The sequence below is a fragment of the Corythoichthys intestinalis genome, chromosome 20 (assembly GCF_030265065.1).
Source record: "Corythoichthys intestinalis isolate RoL2023-P3 chromosome 20, ASM3026506v1, whole genome shotgun sequence".
Classification (NCBI taxonomy): Eukaryota; Metazoa; Chordata; class Actinopteri; order Syngnathiformes; family Syngnathidae; genus Corythoichthys; species Corythoichthys intestinalis.
The window spans coordinates 16,761,447-16,784,312 of NC_080414.1; the positions used below are offsets into that span (position 1 = coordinate 16,761,447).

The 22,866-nt window shown below is 38.0% G+C and overlaps 1 protein-coding gene across 1 annotated transcript in view; it reads right to left on the reverse strand.

Annotated features, from left to right (window-relative positions):
* trpa1b (transient receptor potential cation channel, subfamily A, member 1b) overlaps positions 1–22,454 on the reverse strand; it is a 33,276-nt gene extending 10,822 nt beyond the window's left edge. Inside the window, exons 1-12 of the mRNA XM_057825159.1 lie at positions 22,356–22,454; positions 20,196–20,358; positions 19,943–20,118; positions 16,753–16,860; positions 14,756–14,864; positions 14,414–14,559; positions 9,538–9,674; positions 7,011–7,059; positions 6,585–6,684; positions 6,417–6,517; positions 1,042–1,217; positions 9–173 (exon numbers count right to left, since the gene is read on the reverse strand). Of these exons, the coding sequence (XP_057681142.1) occupies positions 9–173; positions 1,042–1,217; positions 6,417–6,517; positions 6,585–6,684; positions 7,011–7,059; positions 9,538–9,674; positions 14,414–14,559; positions 14,756–14,864; positions 16,753–16,860; positions 19,943–20,118; positions 20,196–20,358; positions 22,356–22,451 (1,526 nt within the window). The 5' untranslated portion in view covers positions 22,452–22,454. The remainder of the gene's footprint in view (positions 1–8; positions 174–1,041; positions 1,218–6,416; positions 6,518–6,584; positions 6,685–7,010; positions 7,060–9,537; positions 9,675–14,413; positions 14,560–14,755; positions 14,865–16,752; positions 16,861–19,942; positions 20,119–20,195; positions 20,359–22,355) is intronic.
* Positions 22,455–22,866: the final 412 nt, after the last annotated feature.

Here is a 22,866-nt window from a genome sequence, read left to right on the forward strand (position 1 = left end):
ACAATTACCTGTGAAAAAGAGCGCCTTTCCGCAGCAGAAGTCCCACCACCTGAGTGTGCCCCCCTCTGGATGCCAAGTGAAGAGGTGTCAGGCCCCGCTCATCGCCTTCGTTGAGCAAGCGGGAGTCCGTGATGGTCTCCAGGAGTCGATGACACGTATTAATACGACCATACCTACAAGGGGAAAATACATAAAAGGTGCTATAGTTGCGGAAGTTATATAAGCGGTTTTATTTTGACTGATTCTTCACGGCCTGTAAAATATTGTGATATCCGATTATAGTATCGACAAAAAAAAAGCTACCAAATACAAGAAAAATACACTTTTTACTAAATAGGAAAAAATATTTATTCTTCCACTTTCGGTGTTTTTAGTAATTGGCAATACGATTGAACACAGAACACTTTATTTATACTCAAAATCTGATCGTTTTTCTCATTGAAAGTGATAAATCACTGCCATCTACTAATGGATGTGTGTCAGTAAAATTATTTCCATTATTTCCTTGAAATGAACAGTAAAGCAACATAAATAAGTTAACAAGTTAATACATACAACACGCTTATTTTTTGTGAATTATTTTGATGCAGATTATGGATCACCTGAGAACTCTGCCTTAATGACCGCAATACATTCCAATTTAAATCTAGACTTAATGCATGACATCATAGCCCTTCACTTGCCCCTTAGCGCTACAGAAATGAGTGCATGTCCACTCATTCCACATATGCCTCACTAATTGAATTCTATTCCTGGCCTTTGGGTCAACGCGTAATGGAGATGTCACGGCCAATTAATCGTCAAAAAAGCTTTTTGCACAAAAAAAAAAAAGTAGATCGAAGCCGATGGGCAACTGATGTAACACCTCAACGAACTTATATTGTTCTTTTGTCCTCATATTACTGTTGCTCAATTAGAAAGATGAAACAGTTGGCTCAGTCTTTTTGGCTCTGGCTAAGGCCAGCATAAAAACAGGGTACTGCAGCAAAGGAGAGACTGTGGAGTTGTTGTCCTAAACCTTAAGGGTACGAAACAACTCACTGAGCAGCAAAATGCAGCGCAGACTTCTTATCCTTGGACTTGCACGCTAGACCCAGCTGGCCCGAGAGACCCAGCATGTTGCGCACCGAGTCGTGGATGCCCAGCCGGCACGCATAGTGCAGAGGTGTGCAGCCTTCGTTGTCCTCGCAGCTCAGCAAGGCCTTAACGCTGCTACGCTGAAAGGTAAAGATATAAAAATTGTCAAAATATGGATCTATAGGTCAGTCGGCTCGGAAGCATTGCGTGCGCTACAGCGGTCATGTGGCTAATTGCCGGCGCTTACATAATGTGCACCCTTTCTGAAGTTAAACGTGGGTTATACAACTGGAATGTGCAACAATAAACAGGAAAACCACACACAACTTGGACTCAACATTTAAATTTTAGCATTAAAAAAGAATAGACACACCAGAGTATGTTTTATATATATATATACGGTACGTATATGTATTATTTTCTGTTTGCCCTTTTAGAGAGATAAGCGATGTCTACATCACTTTTTTCTTAGAGGAAAAAAAAACATGTTACAGGTAGTCCCTGGTTACGAAGAGTTCCATTCCTACACTTGCGACGTAACCCGAATTTCAGTGTAAGTGGAAATCAACCCTTTAAGTACCCCCGAAATCTCAGAAAACCTATTCAAAAACATGTAATACATGTCATTGCAAAGACTGAGTATAAGCAGATTTTAAGGAGGAGCCAGGCCCCCCCGGTGGCCGAAAAGTGTCATTGCATAAAATTGACTTTCCTATCTATATATAAAAGTTCTAAAGCAATAAAACTGCAACAGAAAGAATGAAATGAACAACAAAATATATTTTTATAATGGGTCGAACAGATCATGTGACTAGCACTTTAGACGGTCATTTGCTTTGCATATACTTTTCAACAACAAGAAATTAGGGGAGGGCAATTTTATTTTTCGAATGATTTTTTTCTTTGATTAAAAACTTTTTTTTTTTTTTTTTTTGATTGAAGCAACTTTCCATAATATGGTCCAAACACAAAATGGATTGCTTCAACCAAAGAAAACTTTTTCAATGAAAAATTAAGTGTAAAAATGCAGATTTTTCAAACTCAAATATTTTTTCGCATTCGAAAACATTTTGTATGATTGAAATTTTTCTTTTTTTGGATTGAAGTGATTTTTCTTTTTGAAAATATATATTATTTTTAAGCAACTTATTTTTTGATTGAATAATAAAGACAAAAATGTCCTAGCCAAAATGGGGCCCAAACACAAATCAACATTACTTCAATAAAAAAAAAAAAAAAAATTTAAAATCAAAGGACAAAAGCTTCACATGCATTTTTTGAGTTTCAAAGTTATTTTTGCATTCAAACACATTTTTTGTATCAAAGAGACTTTTTGATGGAAATATATATTTTTATATGAAGCAACTTTTTTTTTTTTTTTTTTTATTGAGGCGTTTTTTTTTTTTTTTTCTTTGATTGGAACAATAAAGGCACAAATCTACCTCCATACGGCTCCGCCCAGGCGATACAATTTTTGACTGGGGTAACTACATTGGCACGACACCGGTGGGCGTACCATATTCAATGGATGACGATCTTGGTGAAAAGTATTGCCTAAGCAGCCTGATTTAGAATTCCCCTCAAGAATAATGGGCAACAAAAAAACTCTCATTGTCAACTTATTATTATAAATATTGTTGCAAGTTAATTTTGTTGCTGAGACTGCGTTTCAGGGTCATCAACATGTTGTGCCCCCCTGCTCCAAAAGTCAAACTCCGCCTATGTGTTGGAGCTAAGTCAAGCTAGACAGCAAACTTAACTGTAATCTTTCCCTATAACTTTAATCTTTTCTTTCTCACTCGGCTACGCGTCTTCTCTGTGGGAGCAAATGCGCTGTTCCACGTATATGTGCGCGCTCTTCTTCGTGTGTACATGCGCTCTTCGTTATGTGCAGAAGTACTAGCTGCTCTATGCTGTGAATGTTGTGAATCAACAGTTTTAAAACTCTTTCATGATTTGAAGATAGATTCAAGTCAAGATTTTGCCAATTTAGGAGTATTTTAGATAAAAAAGGTCATTAGGTTCGCTCGGAAGGTTTGCTAAAACAGCCTTCCAGAGAAGTCTACTGCTTTAAGATGGCGTCTGTTGGAGTCTGTCATTTCATATCTAGTTTTCTATACATGTGCTCACGCCGCTGAGTCTGTCATTTCGCATCTAGTTCTATATACATGTCATATCTACAGTAGCATTATGTGGACGTAGTTTGTAGTGGCTGTCGGCGGCAGTCAGGTATTATTGTTTTTTTGTTTGTTTGTTTTATCTAGCGGCATGAGTTGAGCATGTGGTTTACTCTCGGTCCGTTCCTCATTGCGACCCGAAGACTGCGCTGACTATAGTTCCGCTTTACTTGGCATATTTCAATAATGGGAATTTGGATGATTGTGAATCGTTCTCGAATCTTCCACGGCCAAATCAGGAATAATCTAAGAATCGGAAATTTCGCACACTTATATTAATGAGCATAACAGCACTGTCGATATTTCACAAAACGAGCAGCAAAAGCAAAATGAACATGAAAGCCGGGATTAGACGAGACGAGAGTAGGGGGAAAAAACTGTTCTGACAAAATGTGCTACACCGGCGAAACGTGCTACAAGAGGCGAATTTGACACCCAAGGTATTAACGTGTGCTTTCAGCTTGTTTTGTTTAGATGCATACAGACAGAACATACCTTAAGAAAATACTTAACAGAGTAATATCAAATAAGGGTGGTTTAAATATGCTACGTGACTAATGTGGTCAACAGAAAACAATCTGCTTTAAAGCTACCACAAGAAAACACAGCACTTAAAAGTATGAGAGGGAAACACATGCAAAAAGTATTTTGAGGCCAGACCTGTACCACCCATAAGGCGAGCTAGGCAAATGCCTTAGGGCGCAGCAGCGTCCTAAAGGGTGCCAAGAAAAATATTCAAATAATATTTGATGATAGCAGTATTCAAAAATTTTATACAAAACAATAAAACGAAAGAACAACAAAACCGTTCGTAGTAAGTCTTTAAATAATAATGAAATCATTTTTCTAGTGTGCCTTCTGCCAGTTTCACTTTTTCCTGTGATGCGATAATTTCACCACAGACCCTAGTCTCACCACCCAGCAGACCAGCGAACTACCTGAAGGTGCTATTTTTAGCCTCCGCAACTGAGCAACGTTACAGTGACAAGTCAACTTCATGAAAAGACAAAAGCCCTTCGGGTCAGAAGAAAAAGAAAGAAGAGAGCATTAACGTGAAGAAAAACAGGTTTGTGATGAATTTTTCCACAGCATAAGCACGTATACTTAGCACAACTGCAAGCTAGCGGTTATAGAGTTTATATGACCTACGGCTAAAGCAAAATTATACTGTGTATCATTAGCCATGCTGTTGTTTTAGAAATATTTTCAGTATTCAGCCAGCTGTGGATTAGTTTCAGTTAAATTTACTCCCCCTTACCATTTTAGAGAAATTTGGATAAAGTGTATGGGGACTAAAATTGTCTTGCTTATTTTCATGTGATGTGAACCACTTTTACCTTGTGTTAATTGTGCTTTTCAAATAAATTTGCCTTGCCTAAAAGTGCCAAGGTTAATTAGATAAATACACCATTAAATATGCAATTAATAATTTCAAAGTTCTGTGGTATGAGGGACTAAAAGTGCCACGGATTTAAATGCAAAGATTTGTTATTAAATGTGTCATTAATTAATTAAAATGGCGATCACGTTCGTGTAAAAAAATATTCAATTTTTGATTTTTTTTGCCTTCATATATTATTTAATTCATCAATATTGGATAGTCCTGTGTAGTTGCAGTGCTTCAAGAATTCCACTTTCTTCTCTTTGTAGATGCTCTTCTGAAATATTTTCCTTCTACCTCTGCACATCCTGGCAGGGCCGGCCCAGCCTATACGCAGACTATGCAACTGCTTAGGGCCCCTGACCACTAGGGGGCCCCCAATCTGGCAATTGTTATATTGCAATTTATATTATATTTTGTTTACTACAGTTTCCTTTATTTCACTTTTGTGAGTTTTGATACTTAATTTCAAGCTTAAAAAATAAAAGTTCTTCCTTAACTACTTTCTTTTCCTCTTTTAGAAAAAGGTTTGGCGCTATCTACTGTAAGTACTGACAATCATCTGGGGTGAGAAGTTGGAAGTATGCAGTGCAACAAAATCTGATTAATATACAAAATATGGACGTATGGGTTGGATTGCATGTACGGTTTTCACAGTACACTGTGATGAAATGGTGGGCCAAAAATATGTGCCCCTTGGCATTATTTTGCTTAGGGCCCCCAAATGGCCTGGGCCGGCCCTGCATCCTGAGCCATCTTTTACAGTGAACTTATCCACATCAGTACCAAGTCCACGCCCACCAAGTCCAGGAAAGAAGTGCACCTTCCAAAACAACTGTCATATGAAAGTGCAATAGATGCTTTTGCATCAGTGAAGACAAGGTGAGTAAGGTTATAGGTCAAGGTGAAAAGAAAGTTGCATTTTAAAGTGTTCTGTGTGTCTTTATGTAGGTTTGTGTGGGTGGGTATTAATCATATTGTGATAACAATTGTAATTTATTTTATTCATTTGTTTTTGAAGTGTTTTTTATTTGTGCTTTTGAATAGTTATTAGAGCTGCACTTGTTCGTTGTCTTTTTTTATGTAATAACTCACCAAGAGATAATGTGCTTTTTCAGAGTGAGTGTTTAAATATATGTGGTGGAAATAGAGGGGGGGGGGGGGGCAACAAATATGTTGCCTAGGGTACCAAACTGGTCAGGAACGGCCCTGTTTGAGGCAATGGAAAGGTAATAAAAGACTCAATAAAAACACAAATATAAGTACTCGCTGCTTTTAACCAATGTGCGCATGTGTTGGACTTCTCGCCGCATAGAGGAAATTGGAGTTACCTGGTGGTGTTTGTACAGTGACAATCTACGTCAGGGTTCACCAAATCTGGACCTCGATGCCATCTATCCTGTCGTGTTATCCACGTCTCTCTCCCCTAACACACCTGAATCAAATGATTATGTTATCAGCAACCTCTCCAGAAGCCTGATAATGATCCTGATTATTTGATTCAGGTGTGTTGGAGGAGGGAGACATGGAAAACACGACAGGAAAAGTGGCTCCGAGGTCCGGATATAGTGAACCCTGATCTACGTCATCACCTCAAGCCTCCATTGCGCGCATAAACCATGGCGCCCTTCGTAAGTCAAAACATGTACTAAATATTGTAGGTTTTTAAATCAATAGCAATATTTTATGTGTTTCTAATAACATATTTTAGTAAAAGAGAACAATTGTAGCTTATTAGAGTCTATAACTCTCTAAGTCCGAGGTTCCCTTTAAACATTTACCTGCAGAACATCTTCCGGCACATTCTTCAGTCCCTTGGGTTGCAAAATGGCCAAGTGAAGAAAATTGCAGCCAAATCTGTCCGTTAGGCTGACATCAGCACCTAAAAAATGGACACATAAGGTGTGAAACACCATTTACACGCATTTCATATGCATCTGCGGTTCAACCTTTCGACAGTAGCAGCGCCAAAGTTCTCCACGCGCCGCAACTGGTAGCCAGTAGCAAGGGCGGGTTGCCCTTACAGTCCACAGAGTCGACATCCGCACCCTGTGGACGAACCAAGTACATGCTATCATTTTTGCTTGATTAACTAAATAGCCATAAACCTTCCCCCGTGTTTTGGCATGGTTTTTAATTAAGATAAACTTTGTGTTTGTGTGTGTCTGCTTAAATAATCACTGGACGAGAGGTCAACTTGAACCCGTTTTTCTATCAACAGCAGATGGTGACAGATGGTCAGCAAGTAATTGCAAACCCCCTTTACAAGCTAATAAGTCAGCTTGTAAATCTGCCCAAAGGTCACGCTGCATCTATGTCAATATTACTGCAATATATGGGAGAATTCATATTATTAGGGATTCAAAGATGTTTACCAAAGATATGAGGTATTCGGCCAAGTCCACGTGGTCGAATATTGTTGCCCTGAGAAGAAAAGGAATTTGTTTGTTATACTATTGTTATATACAGTCATGTGGAAAAATTAGGACACTCCATTGAATATTCACTTCTTTATTAAGAAAAGTTCACATATCTGATCTTATTTTTCTTTATCTCTGGAACGGAAAGTGATTTAATTGCAGGTAAACAAAAAAAAATGTAAAAAAATATCTTTTTTTTTTTTTTTAAGGTTAAACCAAGTATATCAACAAAAATGCACATTCAAACTGAGGAAAAAAGTTAGGACACCCTACCACCTAATAGCTAGTGTTAACCCTTTGGCTGAAATAACCAGTGAGACGCTTTTTGTAGCTATCAAACAGTCTTTGACATCGTTGTGAAGAAAGTTTGCCCCACTCCTCAATGCAGAATACTTTCAGCTGTGAGATTTTTGAGGGGTTTCTTGCATGTACAGCCCGTTTCAAGTCACCCAACAGCACTTCAATGGAATTTAGTCAGTCAGTTTTTGGTGGATTTACTGGTATGTTTTGGGTCGTTGTCATGTTGCAGGGTTCAGTTTCGCTTCAGCTTTTAATTTTTTCGCAGATGATCTCACATGTTCCTCAAGCACCCTGTGATACACAATAAAATTCATGGTGGACTATGATGGTGAGCTGGCCAGGTCCAGCTGTAGCAAAGCAATCCCAAACCATGACACTTCTACCTCCATGCTTCACAGTTGGGATGAGGTTCTTTTCTGCTGTATTGGGTTTGACCTAAACATGTCCTCTGTTCTGATGTCCAAATAATTCAATTTTAGATTCATCTGTCCAGAGAACATTATTCCAGAAGTCCCGGTCTTTGTCTACATTCACTCTGGCAAATTTCAGTCTGGCCTTCATGTTCTTCTAGGAGAGAAAAAGTTTTGTTTTTGCACAACTCCCATGAAGGTTAAACTTGTGAAGTCTCTTTCTGATTGTAGAGGCATGCACTTTCACATCAACGGTAGCGAGAGCCTGCTGTAGGTACCGTGATGACATTTTAGGGTTTTCAGAGACTTCTATTAGCATCTTGCTGTCTGCTCTGGGTGAACTTACTTGGAGGGCGAGACCTGGGCATGTTGGCAGATACTTTTGAATGTTGTCTATTTGTAGACTATTTTCCGGACAGTGGAATGGCTGATTTTATATTCTTTTGAGATCTTTTGAAATCCCTTACCAGACTCATAAGCGTCTACCATCTTCTTTCAGTCCTCAGAAAGCTCCTTTTATCTCACTATGGTGTTTTCTCTCACTTCAACAGTCAGGGGCACACCAAACTAAATGTGATGTTTAAATAAGGCAAGCCTCCTTCAAAACACTGGGTAATGATTTTCTAATTATGTGCACCTGATAAGATACACCTGTGTGTGATTTTAGCCATTTTAAGTGGGATTGGATGTGGGGGTGTCCTAATTTATTCCTCAACAGAAATTGAATGTATTTAAATGACATGTTACAGAAAGTTATTAAAATTATTATTATTTTTTTTTTTTCATTTTTAATTGTTTAGTTCTATTACTTGAATCAAGATTGTTAAAATTGATATTAAATATCCATATGATCAAATATGTTAGAAAACGCACAGGCGTCCATAGCGTGTCCTAATTTTTTTCACATGACTGATGTAGGGTCATTTTTCAAGCGGGTGGAGTGTGAATTTATTTATTTATTTATTTTATGTTGGTGCTTGCATTATTAGCATATCAGGATTCTACAACAAATGTCCATTGAAAGAAGTTCCTCAACTACCGTATTGGCCCCAATAGAAGATGGTGTTTTTTGCATTGAAATAAGACTGAAAAAGAGGGGGTCGTCTTATATTCGCGGTCTAGACATTATACCCATTCACGACGCTAGATGGCGCCAGATACCATTGAAGGGATGTTCTGTCACGACAGATCTCAGCTACTCTCCCCATTCACGACGCTAGATGGCGCCAGATATCATTGAAGCGATGTTCTGTCTTGACAGATCTCAGCTACTAGTTTAACCAGTTTTCATTATTTTATTGCAATATTTTTCCTTATTCAGATTTGTTTCAAGACTACAGTTACAATAGTTAATGCAGTTATTGCAATTGTGTTGTTTTATAGCAATAGATTGGTTTATTTACATTTAAAAAACCAGAAGCCATTCATTTACGAATGTGATTGCACTTTAGTTTACATATTTAAATGTTCAGATATTAAGATTTGAATGAGGCAAAATAACATGCTTTTTCTCTCAAATATATTGTTATAATCATTTGTTTCGGATGTACTGTAATTATTTTCTGTACAAAAATTAATTTGGTGTTCAAAAAGTCTTTTTTCAAACTTGTCTTGAAAAAGAGGGGGTCTTCTTAGAATCAGTGCCGTCTTATATTCGGGCCAATACGGTATTTTATTGTTTTGTATCAAAGCTCATAACTCAATCTAAAAGTTGTAAGTTGCGTCACTCGTAAGTTAAGGTGCTGTGGAGTAAAGGTGTGACGATAGCCCACTTGTGCAATGGCGTCTGACAAGCTCCGTCCTTGAGGTTAATGATGTCCTCCACTTGGCCGTGAGAGCACAGCATCATTTTGACCACCTCGACGGCACCTTGGGTACAAGCCAAGTGCAACGGCGTCGACCTGTCATGCTGAACAAACAACAATCAATCAATTACCGTATTTCTCGGACCCGTCGCACTCGTGAAATACCGGCGGTTGCTCGAATTTTATTGTTGAAAATGAGAAATTTCAAGAGTACACTTAAAAACCTATACATTTTACAGTAGATTTTTATGTCATTATTTTAATCTTATGATCCATATGTAACTAGTCTTTAAGTATCTAATCAGGATTCAAACTAATACCTCGTGGCAGTCAAGCGTGTTAACTCCTGAACTCTATTATATTATTTTGAGTGTAACTTTTTAAAAATTTATTTTAGGGCTGTCAAACGATTAAAATTTGTAATCGAGTTAATCACAGCTTAAAAATTAATTAATCTTAATTAATCGCAATTCAAACCATCTCTAAATTATGCCATATTTTTCTGTAAATTAGTGTTCGAATGGAAAGATAAGACACAAGACGGATATATACATTCAACATACTGTATATAAGTACTGTATTTGTTTATTATAACATTAAATCAACAAGATGGCATTAACATTAACATTCTGTTAAAGCAATCCATGGATAGAAAGACTTGTAGTTCTTAAAAGATAAATGTGAGTACAAGTTATAGAAATTTTATATTAAAACCCCTCTTAATGTTTCGTTTTAATAAAGTTTGTAAAATTTTCAATCAAAAAATAAACTAGTAGCTTGCCATTGTTGATGTCAATAATTACACAATGCTCATGCTGCTGAAACCCTTAAAATCAGTCGCACCCAAGCGCCAGCAAAGAGCGACAAAACACCAAAAAACACAAGTAACAAGTGCATTAATTGCGTCAAATATTTTAATGTGATTAATTTAAAAAAAAATAATCACTGCCCGTTAACGCGATAATTTTGACAGCCCTCTTTTTTTTTTTTTTTTTTTTTATGCAGTGTGAGTTAAACCCTTTAGAGGCTAAGTGACTATTTTGTGGCAATTAAAAAAAGTCTCTCGCTGCCAGCCTCTCCAAGTCAAAATGGATTAGACGTCAAGTGCTGTCAATGGCAGTCAGCGAGTTTAACACAAGCAATGAAGATGGTATTTTATTGAGTTTGACAGAGTAGACTTGCTGAACACTCAGATGTGTAACCAAAGCCTTTAATGAGATAACCACGACTGGCAGGAGGATGCTACTGATGGCACCACAGTGTAAGTGGGGTGCATTTATAACAATCGAGCACAGCACCGCGCTCGCTGGATGTGAGCCCACTTGCAGAGAACACCGCCGGCAGATGGGCGTCATTATCATGTTAGGGCTAATTATAATTACGGAATTGTAATGATGTTCGGTACGATTATGACCTTGTGCGTTTCGTTTGCATAGCGAGTCGTTTTTGAGTCATTTCAAGAGTGGGTTCTTGACACTTTTTTTGTGGGTCTACTTTTGCTAGACCCGTGTTTGATGTTTCTTAGTGAAACTGGAATAGGGAGTGATTTTAAAAACAACTGCTGGTGTAGTTTTTCTACAAATAATTGATTCTAAAAGTGTCGCTTCAAAGCAAGATGAAAGATTTAATTTATCTTTCATGGCATTACTTTTTGAGACTTTTTTTTTTTTTGGAGCTGCCCAAAATAGAGGTACCGACCGAATGTCGTGTTGATCAGTACAACTGGTCTCAGGGGCTTAAATCTTAAAGAAGTGAAGGAAGCACAAATTGGTTTTAAAGTCGGACCTTAAATTGGGCAATTTGAACAAAATACTTGACCTTCTGTTTGTTTTAGGACATTACTCCTTATGACTTTTTTGTGGGTCTATCCATGATAGACATCCCATGGATTCCACCATCAGTTGACGAGGCAGCTCCCACAGACATTGCGCCACGCCTTCCCGTAGGGGGCCGACCCAGGCAGAACGTTAAGTTGGCTTTCACTGTGATAAACTCAAACACATGCTTCGTTCTAACGCAGGATTTGGGTGGAAATAGGACAGAGGTTACAAGCAGGCAGGGGTGTCTCAAGAGTGATTTGGTTGAGGAGTCAAGGTAATTTTTATATTAAATAGCACCAAATCACTTTGAAATGTTGTGAAAAAAATCACTGGATAAAATTTGTTCAGCTTAACGATAATTGCCCATTTTTTGCTTTTAACCAAGAATCTAGACTGTGTTACGTTCATATTTGTAGAAATTCTGCGATTTAAGCATGTATTTACAAGAATTATCAACTTTAAAAGTTTTTTTTTTTTTTCGTGACAGCTGCCGTGTTGGATTACACAATACTGTAAATTTTGCTTGAATTATTTAAGTAAAATGACGGATGACTGCCCGTTTTTTACCTTTAACCAAGAATCGAGACTATTTTACATTCATATCTATAGAAATTCCCTAATTGAGGCATTTATTTAGAATAATTTTCAACTTAAAAATCTCATTTTTTGTGACGGCCCCCATGTTGGGTTTTGTATCTCTACAGAGTAGCGGAATTCAGCTGACATAAGTTGTGATTGTAAATAAAAAAATGCAAATTTTGCTTTTGTTGAGTAAAATTAAGACAATTGTTTACTTAAGTATAAGTTTCTAATGTGAAAATTGAGTGATTTATTAGCTGTTGAAAAGTTGCACACAAAAAAATGTATTCGCCTTTTGGGTAAAAATGTATATATTAAATATGGCTATTAATCCTGAAAATATACAGTGGGGCAAATTAGTATTTAGTCAACCACTAATTGTGCAAGTTCTCCCACTTGAAATATTAGAGAGGCCTGTAATTGTCAACATGGTTAAACCTCAACCATGAGAGACAATGTGGAAAAAAAAACAGAAAATCACATTGTTTGATTTTTAAAGAATTTATTTGCGAATCATGGTGGAAAATAAGTATTCGGTCAATACCAAAAGTTCATCTCAATACTTTGTTATGTACCCTTTGTTGGCAATAACGTAGGCCAAACATTTTCTGTTCTCAAGAAGCTTGTTTTCTTCTCAAGCTTTTCACACACTGTTGCTGGTATTTTGGCCCATTCCTCCATGCAGATCTCCTCTAGAGCAGTGATGTTTTGGGGCTGTCGTTAGGCAACACGGACTTTCAACTCCCTCCGCAGATTTTCTATGGGGTTGAGACCTGGAGACTGGCTAGGCCACTCCAGGACATTAAAATGCTTCTTACGAAGCCACTCCTTTGTTGCCCTGGCTGTGTGTTTGGGATCAATGTCATGCTGAAAGACCCAGTCACATCTCATCTTCAATGCCCTTGCTGATGGAGATTTTCACTCAAAATCTCTTGATAGATGGCCCCATTCATTCTTTCCTTTGCACAGATCAGTCGTCCTGGTCCCTTTGCAGAAAAACAGCCCCAAAGCATGATGTTTCCACCCCCATGCTTCACAGTGGGTATGGTGCAATTCAGTATTCTTTCTCCTCCAAACAAGAGAACCTGTGTTTCTACCAAAAAGTTGTATTTTGGTTTCATCTGACCATAACACATTCCCCCATTCCTCTTCTGGATCATCCAAATGCTCTCTAGCGAACCGCAGACGGGCCTGGACGTGTACTTTCTTCCGCAGGGGAACACGTCTGGCAGTGCAGGATTTGAGTTCCTGGCGGCGCATTGTGTTACTGATAGTAGCGTTTGTTACTGTGGTCCCAGCTCTCTGTAGGTCATTCACAAGGTCCCCCCGTGTGGTTCTGGGATTTTTGCTCCCGGTTCTTGTTATCATTTTGACGCCATGGGGTGAGGAAGGAGTTGAAAGTCCGTGTTGCCCAACGACAGCCCCAAAACATCACTGCTCTAGAGGAGATCTGCATGGAGGAATGGGCCAAAATACCAGCAACAGTGTGTGAAAAGCTTGTGAAGAGTTACAGAAAACTTTTGGCCTCCGTTATTGCCAACAAAGGGTACATAACAAAGTATGGAGATGAACTTTTGGTATAGACCAAATACTTATTTTCCACCATGATTTGCAAATAAATTCTTTAAAAATCAAACAATGTGATTTTCTGTCTCCCCCCCCCCCCCCCCCCCCCCCCCCCCCCCACATTCTGTCTCTCATGGTTGAGGTTTACCCATGTTGACAATTACAGGCCTCTCTAATATTTTCAAGTGGGAGAACTTGCACAATTAATGGTTGACTAAATACTTATTTGCCCCACTGTAGGTGATTATTTCTGCATTTGGTGATTTTTGTGCATCTAGCGTAAAATTTGAGAATTGCAATTTTAAGTTTTTTTATACTTGTATAAACATACTTACTAAAATACATGTATAATTAATGGGGCTTTTACGAGGGAACGACTTTGAATTTTTTTATGTCGCTGCTCATGGAGACTCGTATATGCCTAAGGCAGGTGCCTGTTTTGGTTCTAGGCTGCTAGCAGCTTTGAATTTGAAAATATTTGAATTTTAAGTTTTTGAAAATAGGCCCCCTACAGATCAAACAACTCTACAACCCTACAAGTACAACTGACCTTTGGGGCTGATCTCAAAGAAGTCAAAGAAGCACAAATTCTTTTTAAAATCAAATCGTAAAATGGGTGATTCGAACCAAAATACTTGCCCTCCTGGACATCGCTCCTTGAGACTTTTTTGTGGGTCTAACCATGATCGACATGCCTACCAAACAACATGTTGATAATTGAAACTGGCTATGGGATCTGAAATCGTATCTTATAAATTCATACCCTAAAATGGGCACTTCAAACAAAAATGTCTTATTGAGATTTTTTTTGTGTGGTTCTACCTACGATAGACACATCTACCGACTTTCATTTTTAAATTCAGTTTTCAAACTCATACCTGTTTCTGGTCAATTCTAGCCCCCTTGTCAATGCAGAACCCAATGGTCTCAATGTTGCCGCCCCGCACAGCCAGATGCAGAGGACTGCTATTGGATTTGTCCAAATAGTTAATGTGGTTTTCACTCAAGTAGCCCAGCTCTTCTCCTGTTGGCGGATAATTCAGTCACACGTAACACAATTAGGCCGCCCTGACAAGAAAAACACATCCCTACACAGCCGTGATTACGCAGTAGATTGTTTTTCATTAGCAAGTTTATTTTTATAATGTACTGTGCAATGCTTATCGGGACTAAACACAAAAATTAAAATTAGTCCGAGTGTATTTTAGGTGTTGTCTTACCAGACTTCATGATGAATTCCAAAGCCTTTTTTGCACCCGCAAAGGCAGCTGCATGCACGGCAAAGTGTCCCAGTTTGTTTTGCTGGCACAGGCGCGCGCCATGGTTTAGCTGTCAAAAATAAATGCACACGTGATAGTTTTTATTCTAACAGAGCACCCCAAAATTTCGTAGTTATTGTGAACTATTTTGTATGGTGGCCTTGAAGTGCAAAACAGCCAACGGCAAATCAAAAAACGTAACGAAAAATTAAAAACACATCAACAAATCACATAACACAACGGCATATCAAAAAATAAAATTACATTAAGGAACCGGAAAAGGTAGGTACAAAATGTACACTCTTCGCTGATTGGACGGATCTACCGGAACTACGAAGTTATTCCGCTTCTGGCGTGGTATTTGAAAATGAGCATTACCAAAGATCCGAAAGTCTGCGTGACTGTCGCATGTTTGGTGGGGCTTGCGCACGGCTGGATGTGATTGGGTGCGCTCGGGTGGGGGGCCCCAGTGCTGGGATTGGCGATGGGCAGTGTTGTTAATAACGGCGTTACAATATAACGGCGTTACAATATAACGGCGTTATTTTTTTCAGTAGTGGGTAATCTAATTAATTACTTTTCTCATCTTGGCAACACCGTTACCGTTACTGAGGACGGAAAGGCATGCGTGCATACTGGTCGAAAAGTCTGAGGGAGACGGACTCACCGAGACGACAGAGCAGAGCAGGAGTGGGGAGAGGCAAGAAAGTTGTGACGCCGAGCAGACGCGATGCTAGGTAGCTCCAATAATACATGTTGTAGCCGATAGCCTACAAACTACGCCCGCGTGTTATTGTAGATATGGTAGACATGGTAGATATCACATGTACTGTATATAGATATACCTAGATGCAAAATGACAGACATGGCACTAAATGCGTTAGTAGACAGCCGCCATCTTGAAGCAGTAGACTTTTTAGGACGGCTCTGTTGTAGAGAACCTTCCTAGCGAACCTCAGTAACTTTTTATATAAAATACTTCTAAATCGGCAAAATCTTGACTTGAATCTATCTTTAAATGATGAAACAGTTTTAAAACTTTCATATGTCGAAAGTAGAGAGAAGGGAACTAATGCAATAATGGGGGCAATTCTAACAACTTTTAACAGTTGATCCAGGGTAAAGAGTAAATTAGGGTAAAGAATTGGGCTCGGGCCAATTGTACCAAAAACCTTCACAAAAAACTTCACATAGTGTGGCCAATGTTTTTTTTTTTTTTTTTTTTTTTTTTTTTTTTTTTGAGGGAAAAAAAAAAAGTAATTATCACCAATTACTTTCCCAAGTAACTAATTACTCTTACATTGAGGTAATTGAGTTACTAACGCAATTACTTTTTGGGAGAAGTAATTTGTAACTATAATTAATTACTTTTTTTCAGTAAGATTAACAACACTGGCGATGGGGAAGCGTAGGGTCGGTTGCCGATGGGCTTACACTGACAAGGGATTGACACAATTACTGGTTTCGAGATCACAGAGCTGATTTGTGTACACTCCACCCCTCCCAATAACTTATCTTACAGTATACGTATGTGAAACAATGTGAAACATCAAAACTGTTCAGACCAGCCGGACACTTACACTTCCATTCCCCGTGTCAAACAGCTGAACAGGACAGGTTTAAAAAAAAAAATAGCAAAAAAAAAAAAAAACTAAGATGCGAACATGGCTGCTGCCATAAATGAACATTTTTATTCGTGACATACGTATGAAGTAATATTTTACTTCAATATTTTACTTCATACGTTTGTCCCGGCTCCCTAATAAAAATATTCATTTGTATGAATGAATATTATATTGTAGCGTCATTAGGAGTACTACCGGCACAGCAATGGTGTGTTGGCGCGACATTTCAGTTAACCCACAAGTCTTTGCGCCTGAGAATTCTACCAATGGGAGCATCACGTTGCCACATGGAACACAGGAAATTATTCTTCAGCTTAAAAACTTCCAACTTACCAACAAGCTAAGTGCTTGGCAGTTATTCAGCGAGCAGGCCATCATGACAGGGGTGTTGTCAAGGTCTCCGGGCAAGTTGTAGTCCACCGTATTGTACGACAGCAGCAGCTGCCAAGGACAAACACTTGACTTCATTTCACTGGTCGACAGCACAATTAGACGCGTGATTGACCGGCGACCCATCCCAATGTCAGCCGGGATTGATGTTAGTTAACGCCAAGGCTGAGGCCGAACTTTTCAGTCTTTTTTCAGCCTCTTTCAGTCAATTAAATTAGACGTCTATTGCCATCAATGGAAGCTAATGTGTTAATTTGTAGCGGAGTAGCACAGGTATCAAACTCGTGGCTCGGGGGACTAGATCTAGCCCGCCGCATCATTTTGTGTGGCCAGCGAAAGTAAATCATGCTTATTGACTTCGTTTTTTGCTAAAATAACATTTATGTAACATTTCCACTGTGCAAAAGTATTATATTTAATTATTACTAAATACATTATTACTATTTAACTACATAATATTACATATTATTACCTAATTTTTCCTTTTTTTTCATAAAATGATTACAAAAAATAAAATGAATTGAAAAAAATAGAGATATTTTTCCTTTGTCTTTAATTTAGTCCAAAATTGAAAAATAAATAAATATAAAAAGATTGATGTTATAAGGGAATATGTACTGTTTTTTGCTTTCTTTTTGTGAAATAAAAATGAAACATTTGTAAAGAGCTTTTAAAAAAAAAAAAAAGTTTGGGACAATTTTGAGGTCAACAATGTGTCTAAACAGTTTATTGACTATACAAAATACATGACAATTCATTTGCTAATCGATTGGTCAGTCAGTCGTAGCAGCCCTAGTTTACCTGCCATTGACGGCGCTAGACGTCCATTCCATTTTGACTGGGAGACTGGCAAATGAGTGTCACGCCGTCAGTGGCAGCCAAGTGAGTTGTATGAATAATTTATATAAGCAAGCCAACAGATTGATTCACCTTCAGGGGCATCCCTAGACTTTTTTCAGTTAAAAAATAGATAAATAAATACAGATGAGCTGTCCCGAGCCGATCACGTAGTCTCACTCTCCCTCCTGCTCCTTTTCCTTGTCAGGTAGTGCACTGGAGTTGATTATTAAAGTTAACGATGATTGACAAATGTCAAGGTTTGAACTTGCCAGAAATGCTTGGAAGCCGAAACTTCAAAGCGCTGCATGCGTCAATCATCATTTAACTTGTTAAACAGTTGCTGTGGCAACTCATTGTGCGTAAGTGAGCAGCTTACTCACTCAATGAAGCATTTAATAAAGACAAGCATTTTTCTACTTTATTGGGACGGTAACATGTCTGAGCATATCGTAATTATTACATTTGAAGTGCATAAAAACCATTTATTAAAATATATAGACATAGGTTTATAAAAAAATATATTTTAAATATATTTTTTAATTAAACATGTCTTATATGTATCTCTTTCCAATGCTAAATTTGAATAAATACATAGAAAAAAAAGTTAAAAAAATATATATATACATATATACCGGTATATATTATAAAAAAAATGTTATAAAAAAAAAAATATATATATATATATATATATATATATTTTTTTTTTTTTTTTTTTTGGGGGGTGGGGGGGCCGCTACCTCACAATTTTTCACTTATCACAACGGGTTCTGGTCACCATTAACCGTGAAAAACGAGGGATCACAAGACTACAATACTGGGGCACAGCAGGGCACACAAATTTTTTTTTTTAGCTCTTATCGATCAAAAAAATGTCAGAAATAGCACTTCAATATAACCAAACCAAAATACAAGTTCCTGTAACAAAAAAAAAAGTTTTTTTCTTTTTCCGCCATCAGTATTCAAAATCCAAATTAGGAAACCCCTTGTTGATGGTCAGTTCACCTCTGCTCATGCTCATCAACTTCATTCTCTCCTTTACCTCTTCCTACACTCTTGTTGCTCTACTTTGTCTGGACAGGAATGGGGATATATCACTTCAGCTTGTATGCAATTAATCAGTGTTTCTCTAACTGGTAGGTTGTGACCTAAAAGTGGTTTATGTTGCTTAGGTGGATTACCTAGCTTACCTCTCTCATTCCTACTTGCTGATTTATCCTTGCTGCGAGCACATAACGTTCTAATTTCCATTTGCAAAAGTAATGCTGTTTGAGTCAAATAGAAATAAAAATTAATACAAATTACAGGGACTGCAGTAACAGATAAAATGCTTGTAAAACAATTGGAAATTATGATGAGCACACATACAAAATTGTTAGATAATACTGTATAACCCAAAGATTGATTCTATTCATTTTGGTCATATAATCAAACAGCAATAGATAATGTCAGTTCTGATACAGTTCAAATACCACATGTCAACACACTATTAGACAAAGTTCTGGTGTGAGAGCCTCTGACTCAAATCACATTTAATTGTCATTGTATTCATAGCCAGTTAGCTAAAAGACTGCAGCTAATCTGCTACTTCAATTCGCGACCAGAGTAGTTTACCGCAGTCAACTGCGTGATACGTAAAGAGTACAGTTGAACCATTTAAATTCCCAATTCATGGATATAGCCGACCAAACAAACATCAACACACAGTTTACCTGGCACTAACCCTGTAAAGCAGAGGGCAAGATGTAATTTGGACCATCAACTGTATGATTGGCACACGAGCCGTTATATTGATGCTGCATTTGGGTGTTGTTGGAATACTCGAAAAAATGATTCTCTATTACATGGTGTCTATAAAAAGGGCCAAACAGTCACTCAACTTCTAATGTATCGCTAGAGCATTAAAATAGGCTACTCTTCAATGTAGCAACCATGTTTTTATCCCACATTACAGCATTTACAACACATCAGAGCGATTTTCCATCTTTTGTACTCGGATTTCCCGACACACATGAACGCAGCATGTCTCCTGAAGATGCTTTGCGGAAGTATCAACTTATTTGCTTATCACAGCCAAAGTTACGTGCATAAGTTACCATATTAAGAAGCCATGTGCAGATTGTGAATATGGAGTGAATAGAAGTGATATGACCTGATTAAATAGGCACATTTTGTTGATTATGCCTATTTGACTTCAACTCCAAAGTATTTTTTTTAACCGGTGAAATTTATACTGGGGCACTGCAGATCAATACTGGGGCCACAGTGAAATATGTCTAGTGACGCCCATGCTCACCTCCACTAACTTGTTGTGTCCCTGACTAATAGCCAGGTGCAGAGGTGACAGCAGCGCCGCATTGAGGACGTTGGGGTCGGCCAGCAGGTCCAGAAGAACCTTACAACTCTCCGCCTGGTTCTTGTCAACGGCCCAGTGGAGAGGCACGTCGCCGCGCTCGTCGCAGCTGTTTAAAGCTTGGGGAAAAAGGATGACGACGCAAACAAATGAGCTCGATCGGATCTAACATTTCAGCCACTCGATGAAATGTTACCCTGCGGGCCCAGGACTGCGCTGATGAATCTGATGAGGGCGATGTGGCCGCCCGCGGCAGCGTGATGAACGGGGCCTGCTCCGTATTCATCTTTCTCACTTAGGACCTCGGGGTTTTTCCTCACCAGGCTCTCCAGCAGGGCATGGTCGCCCTTCTCGGCCAACTGAACCACATGGAAGAGAGGTAAAGATTTACAATTTTTTATTGATGCCGCACCGCCACAATGTCGAAAATATTGGCGGTATTAAATTCATGTAAAATATAACTTTTATTCTACTAAAAAAACAAACAAACTTTGCTTAAAGTTAACACTGTTTTTAGTTATTTCTCATCAAAACCTTTTAACGTATGGGTAATAATAAAACTTTATTGACATTTCCCCTTAAGACAGTGACTTCATTTTTGTAAAACATTATGTTTTTTAAAATAAGTTTTAATGAATTGCAACTCTGTTCCAATAGTTTTAGAATTTATTTCAAAACTAAATGAAATTTATTCTTTAAATCATTATTTTACTATTTTGCCATTCTTTTCATGACTACATTTATGTATGAATTGCAACTCTGTTCCAATAGTCTTAGAATTGATTTATTTCAAAACTACATGAAATGTATTATTTAAATAATTATTTTACTATTTTGCCATTCTTTTCATGACTACATTTATGTTTTTTTTTTTTTTTTAAGTGCCAAATTTATCGCGTTAACGGGCGGTAACTAAAGATGTGGGTCCGATCACATCATTTTCAAAGTATCGGAATCGGCAAAAAAATATCGGACCTGCCTTCTTTTAATATATATATATTTTTTAATTAAATCGTTTTCTAATTGTAGTTAACGTTACAGACAAAATGTCTTACACTCATCCAGAGTCTTTAGTTTTGGCTTTAAGTAGGGCTATCAAATTAATCGCGTTAACGGCGGTTATTTATTTTTTAAAAATTAATCACGTTAAAATATTTAACGCAATTAACGCATGCGCTGCACGACCCACACACACATTGTCACCTTCAATCTATAATGTCGCCGTTTTACCTATATATAGAGCTAAAAGGCAGCGTAAAATGAATAGAGTGAATTTTGGCAGTTTTTGGAGCCTTTTTTTAAATGGCTAAAGCCTTACAATCCCTCTCTCAACAATTAGAAATATCATGGGAAGCAATGTGGGGAAGTAAGGTAGTAGTTGATCTTTTTCTTAACACCCTATGTTATTTCCCAACGCAGAGAAGATATATCAATTGGTGCCACTACGCACAGCCATGGTTGCACTTCCCATCATGCATTTGGGCAGAACAGTTGAATGGCTACAGTATCATTTACTGAAAGCTCAACAAATACACTAGATGACAATATTTAGTCACAATATACAAAGTCACATTTATCCCTTAAGAATTACAAGTCTTTCTATCTGTGGATCCCTCTCACAGAAAGAATGTTAATAATGTAAATGCCATCTTGAGGATTTATTGGCATAATAAACAAATACAGCACTTATGTATTGTTTGTTGAATGTATAATATTCGTCCGAGTTTTATTCATTTTTTTTCTTAATGCATTGCCAAAATGTATATGATCGGGAAAAATTATCGGGAATGATTGGAATTGAATCAGGAGCAAAAAAAAAAAAAAAGCAATCGGATCGGGAAATATCGGGATCGGCAGATACTCAAACTAAAACGATCGGGATCGGATCGGGAGCAAAAAAACATGATCGGAACAACCCTAGCGGTAACTAATTTTTTTAATTAATCACGTTACAATATTTGACGCAATTAACACATGCACGGAATGACCTGTTCATTGGTTTGTAGTTTTATGCATTTATTATGAAAGACTTTATGGGTTGAATAGGTAAAATTAGAGAAAAACTTTGGATGTCGATTTATAGAGTGCACCCCTGAATCTTCTGCTTGCCCTAATTTTATGTTAGGGGCCACAGTGCTCCTAGTAAAAAATGTTTTGAAATTTGCGGCCCAAATCGGATCTAAAACCACATACGAACGTGGCCTAGATTGGATTTGAAATGGTCCACTTCTATGCAACTTGTCTCCTTCAGACCATCAAGTTAATGCCTCACTTTATTCGAAAAAACACGAAATAATTGGATTGGGTTACATAATTCATCCCTTTATTGATGTTAGAAAAGTAATAAAAGTCTCACCTCAAATATATTTAGACTCGCCAGGGCTGGATCGTCATCTTCTATCACGTACGTATAACAACTGGTCTGGCGAGCCACCTCCCTGCCGAAGTTCATCACTCAGCCCTGGCGAATGGCAAACTAATCAGGATGTATACTGCGGGCGTATCTCTATTCCGCCGGCGCCAAGGGAGCAGATAAGGCCCTAAGCCCAGGCAGCCTTGAGGGCAAATTGTCCAACGGGACCCCGTCTTGTCCTTACCCTCTCAGGAAGGACCTTCGCTGCAGTTGTCGTCGGCGAGGTCGATAGGCAGAAAAGCAATTACTTTCACGCAGCTGAAGGGGTAAGCGGGGTGTCCTCGGGTGATCCTGGGTGGGAAATCTGTAAGAAATTTGCCTCCAAATTGATACTTTATATCACGTTATCAAATAAAGCAGTTCTATGATAAGATCAATGTTTAGAAGTTTATTTATACTAAATGTTGTTTTCCATTGAGATTTCGCTCAATGATTTTTCATAATACAACTTTCC